This window comes from Podarcis raffonei, chromosome 12 (genome assembly GCF_027172205.1).
Source record: "Podarcis raffonei isolate rPodRaf1 chromosome 12, rPodRaf1.pri, whole genome shotgun sequence".
Classification (NCBI taxonomy): domain Eukaryota; kingdom Metazoa; phylum Chordata; class Lepidosauria; order Squamata; family Lacertidae; genus Podarcis; species Podarcis raffonei.
In genome coordinates this window covers 33,367,776-33,380,027 of record NC_070613.1, presented here as the reverse complement: position 1 = coordinate 33,380,027, position 12,252 = coordinate 33,367,776, and the positions used below count along the sequence as shown (strand labels likewise).

Below are 12,252 nucleotides of genomic sequence, written 5' to 3'. Positions count from 1 at the left end.
AGAGATGACACTCTGGCTACCTACTCGTGTCATTCTCTCTCCTCACATCTAACCTTGCATGCACATCACTTCTTTGGATCTTGGCCCCACGCAAAACTTGGCTATTGAAGTGACCATTTAATTTTTAAAAAATAAACAACTAAGCAACAAGTGTGCTAGTAGGCAGGGGTGACCCCCCCCCCCCCCAGAAAACACTAGTTCATGGAAGTGAACATACAGTAAAGACCTTTATTAGTGGAGTAAAAATTTAATCCATACTATAAAGTTAAAGGGACCCCTGACAGTTAAGTCCAGTTGCGAACGACTGGGGTTGCAGCGCTCATCTCGCTTTACAGGCCAAGGGAGCCAATGTTTGTCCGCAGACAGTTTTTCCGGGTCATGTAGCCAGCATGACTAAGCCACTTCTGGTGAAACCAGATCAGTGCACGGAAATGCTGTTTACCTTTCTGCCAGAGTGGTACCTATTAATCTACTTGCACTTTTTGGCGTGCTTTCAAACTGCTAGGTTGGCAGGAGCTGGGACCGAGCAACGGGAGCTTACCCTGTTGTGGGGATTCAAACGGCCAACCTTTTGATCGGCAAGCCCAAGGCTCAGTGGTTTAGACCACAGTGCCACCCGCCTCACAATCCATGCTATACAGGGCCTTAATACAGTCTGATAGAGAATTAGTCATCACTGTTGGTAGGGTCCCTAAGTATCTCAATAAAATTACAGGGACAAATAATTTCAAATGTTAATTTGGAGTATTAAAAAATTAAATCTAATACATAGGAGAGAGAAAAATATATCTTTGTCAGTTCCTGAGTGGAGAATGGAATCTCCTACATCTATCTGAAAGTACCTCAGGATGCCAGTGAAGATAAAACAGGGAAACTAGAGCTTGGAATTACAAATTTTGAACATGGTGTGTGATATCTAGTTGCAGAGAAATTGGTCAACAAAGATTTGCCATTTCATTCACTGCAGCTAAGATTTCAGACAATGATGGAAATGGAAGATGTTGAGTGAAATTTAGTTACATTGAAATCAGTTGAGACTTTGCCATTAATTCAATACAACTCCATCCTTTACTCAAGGATGGAAATGAAGATGGCAAGAACAGCATAGTTGCATTGAAAAGAGACTGAATTTATTTCAGTGAGGACTTCGGTGGGAATGATTGGATTGCAGGACTGTGTTGCCAATGAATGAAATTGCATTGCTCCGCCTACATTAGTTAATGGCAGGGAACATCTTGAAGATCCAAGAATCATGGCAGCATTTGTAGCGGCATCTGCAAAAATGAGCGCCATTTATAAAACAGCTAAAACCCACAGAATATGGTTTGCATATCCAGATGCAGAGTCCAGTCGGCCAGTTATGAACATTTTGCCTGTTTTTAGATCTCTCTTTCTTAAAAGTTGTATGCCAGCAATGCATTTCCACAAGATGCAGACCATAACAATGTCATGGAAGTATTCTAGTTCCATGAAGCACCTTTAAAAGCCACCTTGTCCTCAATGGGGTGATCACCCCAAGGAGGCATGGCTGACTTCCAAAGGTAGTGCAATCTCTTCCCTGAGCTCCCTTGGCTCAGATTTTACTCTTGCTTGAACTGAAGGTGAGGTGCTCTCTGGTTCCTTCCTATCCAGTCCACCACCAGTTGTGGTACCTATTGCACACATGCAAAGATATCTGAAGACCACAAAGAGTGGGGATCAGTGTCTAGGCAACCCATTTGCCCACAGATAGTGAAGCGCAGCACATCCCATACCAGACTGAATATAAAGTTTTTACAGGGGTTCTGAATGCTGCTCAGAAACAGGGGCCTTATATCACTCTATATATGCCTCCAGGGCCACGTGTCCCATTGATTTCGCTGAAACTTAAATGTAACCAGTTTGTTCCAGACTGAGGCCACTAGCTTATAGGAAGCCATCTTCAAAGGAAAGGTCCTTACCTGTGATGTTTTAGCACTGTCATTTTATATATAGATATAAAGACCCCAGATCTGCAGTCATCGGCATCACTTAAAACTTCTGTATCTTTTCATAGGCAAATAAATCACTTAAGATTTTTTTTTGGGGGGGGGGCTTTGGAGTAACAATTGCTAGCTATCAAAATTCTGGATAACCAGAAAACTGGTATTTACTTGCGTTATTGCAGTTTTTGGATGATGCAATGGTTGACCCACATGTTCAAGACAAATGTGATGAGGATAAAATGAACATGCACAGATACTTCCATTTTTGTACGATGTGTAATGGCTGAAGTGGGATCAAGTAACAGGTCAAAAACAGACTTTGTGTAATGGAATAAAAAGCATGCTCCTAAATCTGTTCCTTCCACAATACTAAGCAAATATATTTGCCTATATCAAAGAGAAAGCAGTGCCTTAGAATTATCAAGTTTACACAAAGCCAAGTATGTGAAAGGGAATCTTTTGAGAAAAAAACTTTATTTGAGAAAGGAATATATAGACTTGTATCAGAAGGCAAAATAGGGAACATACAAACAGAATATATTTACAACACAAAACAAGAGATCACCAAAGGTGTAAATTATAATAAATACAATAGATTTAAAATGTGACAATTAGCAATTAGAAAGATGGTTGCGTAAACCCAGTTTTCCTTTTTCACTGGTTCCAGGTAACTCCTCTCTTTAAAAAAAAAATGAGTGGCATGAAAGTCCACTGGCTATACTGGGGAAACTCTCCTCAATTCTTTATAAAAAATATCTTTACAGTTACACATTTTTGAAATATTTTTGTACAAAAGTTTGCTTATATTCAGGTATCCACCCAAATAAAATGTATTTTAAAAGATGCTCTATCCTTTGTTGAGTGGGCTAAGATCAGACTGTGAAAAAGAATGTACAAGATAGGAAAATATATTTTCACAAATGTCTACTTTATGGATCTAAATATCAGATTTCTTACTTTTCTTCAAGAAGGAAGATGATCTCTCTGTTTACACTAAAGCCCTTAAATCTGGAAGTCGGTGTTCATGCATCTTCTAATAAAGCTGATGGAAACATTTTTCGCTGGCCCTCTATTGAAATTAGCATTTTGCTCCTAAACATTGGCATGACATTCTGCACTGCCACCACACACACAAGAAAATGGGCTGCATTCATTTAAGAGCTTGTCTGAACAGTGGATTTCTATATTTCTGCTTGAGCTACGCTGCACATAAGCAGGATTATGGCATAGGGGCCTTTCTTCCTAGACTAATTATCACAGGTACTTTTTAAAATCAGAGGGAAATAGTACCAGCTGAGCAACTTACTCAGCTGGACTCCAGGGAATACAAATGATGGGAAAATGTAACCAGTTCCTAAAATATGACCTGTCTGGACAACTGCGGTCTAAGGCTGGGCAATATCTGATTTTCAACATTGTGATAGATCACCAGTTAAACATTGCAATTTACTGATATATCATGATGTCTGAAATAAGGATGGAGCTATGTAGAAGCATTGGCGGGCTTCATGTTTTTTCCAGCATGGTGATTTTTGCCAGCAGCTGCTCTTGTGATTCGCTGCGCCCTGCAAGAGGCAGGGAAGAGCTGAGCCAGCAAAGTTAAGAGGGGCTGCAGGAATCGAGAGAAGCATTGGCTAGCTTCATGGTTTCCCCCACATTGTGATTTCTGCCTAGCACACACACACATCCCATGATTTGCAATATCATTGCTAGGTCACAATGCAGCTGATATCGCGATATGGACTTCAAACCCGTTTGGGACGATATAGCAATATATCGCCCAGCCCTACCGCTGTGTTGAAGCAATATCTTGAAAGAGTCAGAATTGCTTCACACAGCACCACATTCTTACCTTTAGAATTTTTTCTGTGAAAGTGTGGGGGAGGAATGTACACCACCACATGTGACAAGCACTCACATGTCTGTTTGTATGTGTGCATACATGACGGAAAGATGCAATGAGCTACTGCTGTCATAAAATGCACAGGGAGTGGAATAGGTGTATACCATGGGTAGGCAAACTAAGGCCCGGGGGCCGGCTCCGGCTCAAACGCCTTCTAAATCTGGCCCACGAACGGTCCGGGAATCAGTGTGTTTTTACATGAGTAGAATGTGTCCTTTTATTTAAAATGCATCTCTGGGTTATTTGTGGGGCATAGGAATTCGTTCATTTCCCTCACTAAAAAAATATAGTCCACCTCCCCAACAAGGTCTGAGGGACAATGGACCGGCCCCCTGCTGAAAAAGTTCACTGACCCCTGGTGTATACACCTGTCACTCAAGACAGTGTGTCTCTTGTGTACAAATGTCTTTCTACACTGAAATGATATATCAATAGGAAAATGGTCAACTGTGGCACAAATCATATTTACTGGTGCAGCAAGCATGAAGGATCTGTTAGCAAGTCTCTTTGTGATACAAAGGTTGTGGGTAGGATAATGTATCTTTGCAGCATTTTATATGGGATTCTAGAAAATAAAAATGTAAACACCGCGTGCTTTTATTAGAACAACTTTTCCATTTGGCAAAACAGCGCTCTCTTTTTGAAAAAGATACTGCACCTTAAAATACCTTAGAAATATAAATAAACAAGGATTCCAGGTCAGTTTTGGATTATCCATATTAAAGGGGGCCTTAATACAATGCATCTTTAGCTTAACAAAAGTAAACCTCTACAACAAAGTAAACATATCAAAAGGGAATATAAAGGAAATGTTTCACTGGAAAGCTTCCTTAACAATTTCCCTACTTGCTTTGTTATTTTCTTTGACAATAAATCATTTCATAGAGTGCCCTTTAGAAAACAGAGAATAAAACCCTATCCTCTGCTTCCCTTTGCCCCCTCTTACATTCCACAGTGCATGAATCACTTGGACTTCCTGTTTCTATAAGGCATTTCCTGTCCACCTTCACACAATTACTTTTCTGCAGGAGAACAGCAGGGACCTGACACAGCAATGGCTTAAGTAAACGGCAGCTTTTGCTACATACTGAACTGTTCTGATTTTAGAGCATTCAAAAGGACTATGGTCCTTCTGGAGCTGCAACTACCTATAACTGCATGTGTGCCTTAGTAAATAATACTTACAGTATTACTGAAAAGTATTTGCCAACCTGCTCTGTTTTTAGACATCCTTGGACAAATTTCCCAAGAGAATCAGACCTAGACATTCCCCTTTACTTGACACACAGAGTAGCTGGCCAGGGGTCTGGGTAAACCAAGTACACTAAGGCTCAATGGCTTTGACTGGGCACTCTGGGATGAACAGCTGACTTATTTTCCAACTAGGAGAGGAGGGTACTGGGAAAAGTTGGCCCCAAGATGGGTGCTGGAAACACAAATGTGTTCCCCTGCTACTGGTATAAGCATGTAAACCTCCGTGCTAGGCTGTGTGCTATTGTGATACTTAGCTTTTGCTGAATAAATAAATTGGCAATCACCGTCATACAGTAATTTGGTTCCTTGCCACCACCATTTCAACACAAATACAGGTATATCATGCATAATGTTGCACATGGGGAATATCCTCAAAGGAGACAGATGAAGATAGTGATAAAAGATGGGGCGTAAAATTAAGTAGCACATAGGGAAAACCAATTTAGTTTTTAAAAGTGCGTTCTATGCCGGTCTTCATTTGCCTTCCAACTCATTTTCTCCAGGTTACATTCTATATACAAAGCTCAGATCACTGGTATTTGGGCTGGTAGTACCAAGGAAGGGGTAAACCCCCTTCTTTTTAACAGTGTTTAGGACTACAGTATGGTACATTATATACAAATTGACAAAAGTATACATTGAGATGTCAAAGAAGTTTAGAAATGGAGCGAAACCAAAAGAGAAGAGAAATTCCGAGGTCTGATCAGCAGTAGCCTGATCAGAAAGTTCACACAACAATGAGTTCCATTTCACTAGAACTAATGTGGTAGAATCCATTGGAGCGAATACCAAGTCTACAAATTACCCAAAAGCTCACACGGCAATAAGAGTTTCCCGATCTAACAAGAACCTTCTCGCTATGCTTAAGGTGTGAACATATCTGGCGTTGTTAGATTTGCTGATTGCTAAAAACACGCAATTCAATTGAACCCTGTGGATGGGGGAAGAAAAACACATGTTGTTCACCAAGGATTCAGAAATGCTTATTATAAGAGTATTCAGATAATCACTTTAATTACGAAGCCTGGAGCTAAATCTTTGCCTATTACCTGTTGCACAAAAGCAGCTTTCTCCCCAGATTCCATTTGCTGACTTTGAATATCATCATCACTGTCCCGTGGTTCCTCTTTCACCTTCACAGCCCCTAAAGGCTGCCCCAGTCTGTCGTCCGAAGAAATGCTACTGCTGTCATCCCTAATGCTGCTACCAAGAGAGGGCGCTCTTTCTTCCTGCATCAAATGTTCTCCATGAAGCTCTTCCTCGGCTTCTTCAAGGCTGCCGGGCTGTTTTAACTGTTCAATAGATTTAGAAAGTATCTGAAACAAAGAAAGAGGATTGGGTGGGGGCAGAAAACAGAAATAAAAGATGAAATAGCTCTGATTATTTACAGAGGCCCAAAATGTAGATATCAGAGAACTTCAACGCGCGATTAGTGGAAGTCACAGTGAACTGAAGAATTGCAAAAACAACAACTCTGAATGGTGTAATGAAGACTGTGTATGTTTTGTACTGAGTTGAATAGGATCCAAACTGCAGCAGTCTGATTGGTCCTAGAACAATAGGATTCAGAATGCAGCAGTCTGATTGGTCCTAGAACAATAGGATTCAGAATGCAGCAGTCTGATTGGTCCTAGAACAATGCAGCAGTGTGATTGGTCGGCAGGAGCCACCCAATCCAGCTCCAGATAGAAGTGAATCCACAACCTGATTGGCCTACAGGAGAATTCTGGAATTAGCCAATCACGTGCAGCCCATTGTGTAAATAATGTATATAAAGCAGATACTTTGAGGGGACTTCCATTCCCTCCTCACCACTATGAGCTGAATAAAGAGCATGAAATCCACTCTCGACTCTGAGTATATTTCAGTGTACATTACAAAATTTGTATGCCAAAGAGGTGGTGGGGCAGAAAGACCACAGTCTAACCACCCCCAGTTGTCTCCACTTCAGGAAAGAGCAACAGGCAAGCACAGACTACCTCAGAGGCAGCTCCAGGTAAGCTATCCACTTCTCTATGTGGTCATCTACCACCAACTGACATGCTAGGAGGGACACTGGAGAAGACCACCTCAGAACCTCCTGTAGCTGAACTATCCTCCCCACCCATAAAGAACAGCATCAGAGCCTTGGGTATTACCAGTATCTGTGTAAATTGATTTATACATTAACGAATTGTGGCTACCTTGAAATGGAGAACACATTGGTCAGAGTTTAAATCAGTGGGCTGGATCGATCAATTAACCCTGTTGAATGCTGTCCATATCACCAATTATATTAATTACTTTCTTAGGTTCAACTATCACTCAAAATATGTTATCTTCATTGACATACTTACTGATAATAGATATTTCTGCAGCTAATGATGCAAAACAGGAGATCGAGACAACAGCCCCTCATTCTATAGCACACAAGCACTCTCCGGTTGCAATCAAAATGGGTGAAGATGACCAAGTATGCAAAGATACCAGCCACTTATATTCAGAATGGGCAAGAGATACTGGCATTGGAAACATCTGTTGCTGAGCCACCAGGAGCGGCTGACTGCTGAATGGGGCTAGCAGAAAAGTACAGGCTGAAACATCTGTGTGACAGATAATCATCTACAGCTATATGAGTCACTGATGCTGGGCCATCTGTAAAACATTCCATATGCCAGTTCCTCGGCATCAGGTGGGTTAGCCTTAAAGAGAATCTGAGAGAGAATGAGATCCAGACTGCCGCCCAGTTAGGAAACATATTTATTCCCTCACTGTACTCCTTCTGCATGCTTTCAAGTTCAAAGTGGGGATATCTTTCTCTTTTGTGATGCATTATAGCACCATTCCTGCAGACCTGATAAGGCGGATGTTGCAACCCTCGTGTGACATACGGGGTAGTTCATGGAAAGAGCACCCTTGGAGCAACTTTACCATTAATATATTAAATGAATTCCAAGGCTTTTTTGTAAAGTTGCAGAAAAGTAAATGTATGCATACAGGTGCACTGATGTAACTTTTTTAAAAACATCAACAAGCATGAATGTCCCTGTTTCACAAACGTGACAGCAACATTTTTCCAAGATCATACGGCTGTGAGTCAGTGTGCTGAAATTCAGGCGAGGATCCGGTTAAAGTATCCCAAGTTTAAATTTTAAGACAGCCTTTGAGCTTCCCCAATTGTAACTGAGCACTTCCTTCCCAAGCAGTTGCCACAGATCAACTCCAGATCAGAATATCAAGGGGAGAGACACACATGGTTGTGATGGGGGGGGAGTCTGGAAACCAACCCTGTTTTCACAGGAGTGAGGCTTGGACCTAGGGATGCATTTATTTGTCTCCTAGCAGCTGTGAAGAACTGTGAACCTGTCCGCTTCAAAGCCAGCACAAAGGAGAAAGCTGGAGAGATCTATCAGAGCTAGGGTTGCATTTGAACAGAGGCACACAAAAGCACTGGGGTGAAACAGCATGAAATTGTTTGTGGCCTAGCAAGTGGGAAGTCAAGTTTGGACAGGGAAGAGGAATTGGGCTTGGGGGACCTGGAGTAGCCAGAACAAGGCTGCAGTGTAGCAAGAGAAGGCTAGATGCCTCGGCACAGAGGTGTAAAAAGAGCAAGAGGGATGATTTCCGTGCTTGGTTAAAGTACTGTTATTGGCACAATATTTATTTATTACACTTATACACCAGCTTTATCTTCCAAGTAGCTCAAGGTGGTGTACATGGTTTTCCTCCTCCTCACTTTATCCCCACAACAACCCTGTGAGGTTAGGTTAGGCTAAGAGATGTTGTCTGGACCAAGATCACCCAGGGATCTTCATGGCTGATTTGAACCCTGTTATGGTAACTTTGGCTGCATGAAGCCCACAGAATTCTAACACTCAACATGAAAGGTAATCTACCCTCATATTTTGGTGGAAATAGGACCCTTAACTGGTATTCGAAGGAGGCAATCATTAAGATGTACTGTTTTATTTATATATATAATCTAAAATATATGAAGTGCTGCACAAAACAAAACAAACAGATCTAGAAAGACAGTACTGCACTTTAATAATCACCATTCAGCCACGTTTGGGCTAACTGTACTGTGAAGGGAATTGGGGGTTGCTTGTGCGTAAAGGGTGCTGCCGCTCTAGGCAACGTTGCCTGGCTGAACCTTTCCCTGGCTGGACAGCCCTTTCTCCATGGCTGTGTCAGTCGCTGGCAGAATCCGTCAGTGGGCGTTTCCTGAACTTCTTCCAACCTAGAAGCTCTTTGACGCCAAGTCTCCGCCTAGCCTCCCTGCGTGGAAGCCTCCTGCGCAAAGTGGGCGTGCCCAACGGAGGTCCTGGGCTCTCCCCGCTGGTCTCTGTGGAAGAGTCTTGGAGCCCTCTCTCCGCAGTTCCCCCTTGCTTCCTGGTGTCACTCCTATTTCCTTCCTCAAAGGAAGTGTTCTCTCTCTCCCTTCTGGTCCCTTCTCCTGCATCGTTGGGGAGCCTTACCTCCACTCTAGGCTCCGATGGCAGTTCCCTGACATGTACCAAGTGCAGTTCTCAAAAGCAGTACAGTGGTACCTCAGGTGAAGTACTTAATTCGTTCCGGAGGTCCGTTCTTAACCTGAAACTGTTCTTAACCTGAAGCACCACTTTAGCTAATGGGGCCTCCTGCTGCCGCCGTGCCGCCAGAGCACAATTTCTGTTCTCATCCTGAAGCAAAGTTCTTAACCCGAGTTACTATTTCTGGGTTAGCGGAGTCTGTAACCTGAAGCGTATGTAACCTGAAGCGTATGTAACCCGAGGTACCACTGTATTGGCAATTGATCCAAACCGAGAAAGTTACTTTGTGGAACAGCTTCCAGCAAATGGAACCTGGACCATTTCGTTTCTTTTGTTTGCAGGAAATTAAACTGTCAGGAACACGTATAAGCCAAAGTAAACAGCAGCAGCACCAGAGGAAGCGTTTTGAGAAATTAGTCTAACGAAGAAAGGACTTCAAAAGGCAGCTGTACCTGGTTCACTCCACATGAAAATATGGTAAGTAAATAACCTAGCCGCAGAACACAAGCCATATAAATATATTATATATTTTGCTTACAGCAAGTCTTTTCATGTATTCTTCCCCAAGTGTAAGCTTTCATAAAATCCATAATTTCCTGAAACCCTTTCAATGAAATCGCTGCACAGACATTCAAAGAACAAAGTGCCCTGAGTGTACCTACGAACAGGAGCAGCAGCATAAAGGACTGTGCAGAGATGAGCTGCCCTGTGTGCTGCCTGAAAACTAATCCAAAAAGCATGACACAAATGCCTAAGGGGCATCATTTATACTAGTCAGTTGAGCTAAAACCAATATTATGCACAAATCTGTCCACGCACCTAACCACTTGTGGCAGTAAGCAGAGGCTTGCATATCCAACGAAAACATACCGTCGCACTCCCATTCAACTTCAAACCTTTGAGAGAAAATATCTCTACTAATTGAAAATTAATGCTTTTCGTAAGCATCCATAGCAAACAAACAAAGAAAGGATAAAATATTCAAGTTTTCCTAGTTGTGACATGTTTCTAAGTTCTGGCAATTTTTTATCCTAAGACCAGTACAAGCTGGAGTAGCCATTAATTGACAATTCTTTTTTATTTTATTTTTACAATTTATTGATGTGGCTGGGGTTGTAGCTGAGCAGCACTTGGAGAAGGGAAAGTAAGCAGATTGCATCATTAGCCCACTTTAGGAAAGCCCAGACACCTCAAGCTGAGACTTTTTTCTCTGTAATGTGAGAATGATAGACTCATTCTACCTTACAGGTCTGTTTTTTTGTAATGATTACTAAAATGATTTCGGGGAAACACATCAAGCATTTAAGGAAAACCACTTTTCAAAATATTTAGGATATTTATTGAAGCGTACAGTAATTGCAAATCTGAGTGTGTATTCATCACACGATACAACGTGATCACAGGGTTCATAATATGATGCAGTAAGTTTGGATACAGTTCTGAAGACACTCTCTATTAATTGCTTTCCAGGGCTCGTGAAAATATCCGCTATCTTGCTTTCCCTGCAGTTCTAATGTTTTTAGATGCATGCCAATAACCCGGTGCCAATGGTGCGAGTAGAAATTGCATCTTTTAAGTTATTTGCAAAGACAGGAACAGGAGTCAAAACAGTAAGAGTTCTGTTGTAGAGCCAGTCTTTTGGTACCTATGACAATTAGTTTAACTGGAGCTGCCAGACATACTATCCCGTTTATTGGGCAGAATGGAGTTCTAAAAATTGTGATCAAAGGACTCTACGAGGAAACAAGCTGTCATCTAGACAGAAGTATATTAAATCTGGCAACAGCAAAGACTATCCTTAAAAGGGAAAGCCCAGTTCAGGTTTCCACACGTTCATTTTTCAAAAGCAAGGGCAAGACTCTCCACTGACTTCTGGATGAGATGTCAAAATTTGCATTTCAGCTAAAATGTTTTGAGAAGGTCAGTGTATTGCATCCCTTAGGTATAAACTTCAGACTCCAATGAAGAGGTATACTGTTTCCCACTTCAAACACATGGTCTCTGACAAATGACAGAAGACACCATGGGGGATCTTCTCCTGCTATAAGGAAGTAAGGCAAACTTTTTGGTCCAGTTGATTGTTTTATTCTTTTTATAGCAGAAACAATTCGGGGGGGGGGGACTTTACCTTTGGCCTGTGTTAGCTTTTGCTAGTTATCACCCCAGTCACCGTGCTGGCTTATAGCTGGGATTTATTAACTTTATCAAAGAAAAGAACTCGATTGATTCCTGCAAGGCTAAACACTCCAAAGGTCTTCTTATAGATCAGAGCTTGTGCTAACGCAGAGGTGATCTGTAAAACTGTAAAAGACTTCCAAAGTCTTTACATGGCATTGCAATTATGCTAAAAGTGAGCAAAAACTACTCATGGCACAAACAAGGACTTTTCATTCTTACCCATGGGGTAATTTGTTTTCCAAAGCAACTTGTTGTTGCTGTCATTATTATTCACTTTACAGATTGGCATCGAGGGACAAGTCACAACTTGTCACAGCGTGAAACAATTCATGCAGATGCCGGATCATCCTTAATGTTTAAGTGGTTTTCCTGATGTTGCTAAAATGTGTTGATCCAGGTGGGCATCTCTTCATACAGTATCACATGGCAACTTTTCAGACCG

General features: G+C 41.7%; 1 protein-coding gene across 10 annotated transcripts in view; it reads right to left on the bottom strand.

Annotated features, from left to right (window-relative positions):
* HDAC9 (histone deacetylase 9) overlaps nt 1–12,252 on the bottom strand; it is a 472,213-nt gene that overhangs the window by 177,566 nt on the left and 282,395 nt on the right. For all 10 annotated transcript variants that reach the window (XM_053359136.1, XM_053359133.1, XM_053359143.1 and 7 more), the window contains one exon: nt 6,171–6,437. In XM_053359136.1, coding sequence (XP_053215111.1) covers nt 6,171–6,437 — 267 coding nt within the window. The remainder of the gene's footprint in view (nt 1–6,170; nt 6,438–12,252) is intronic.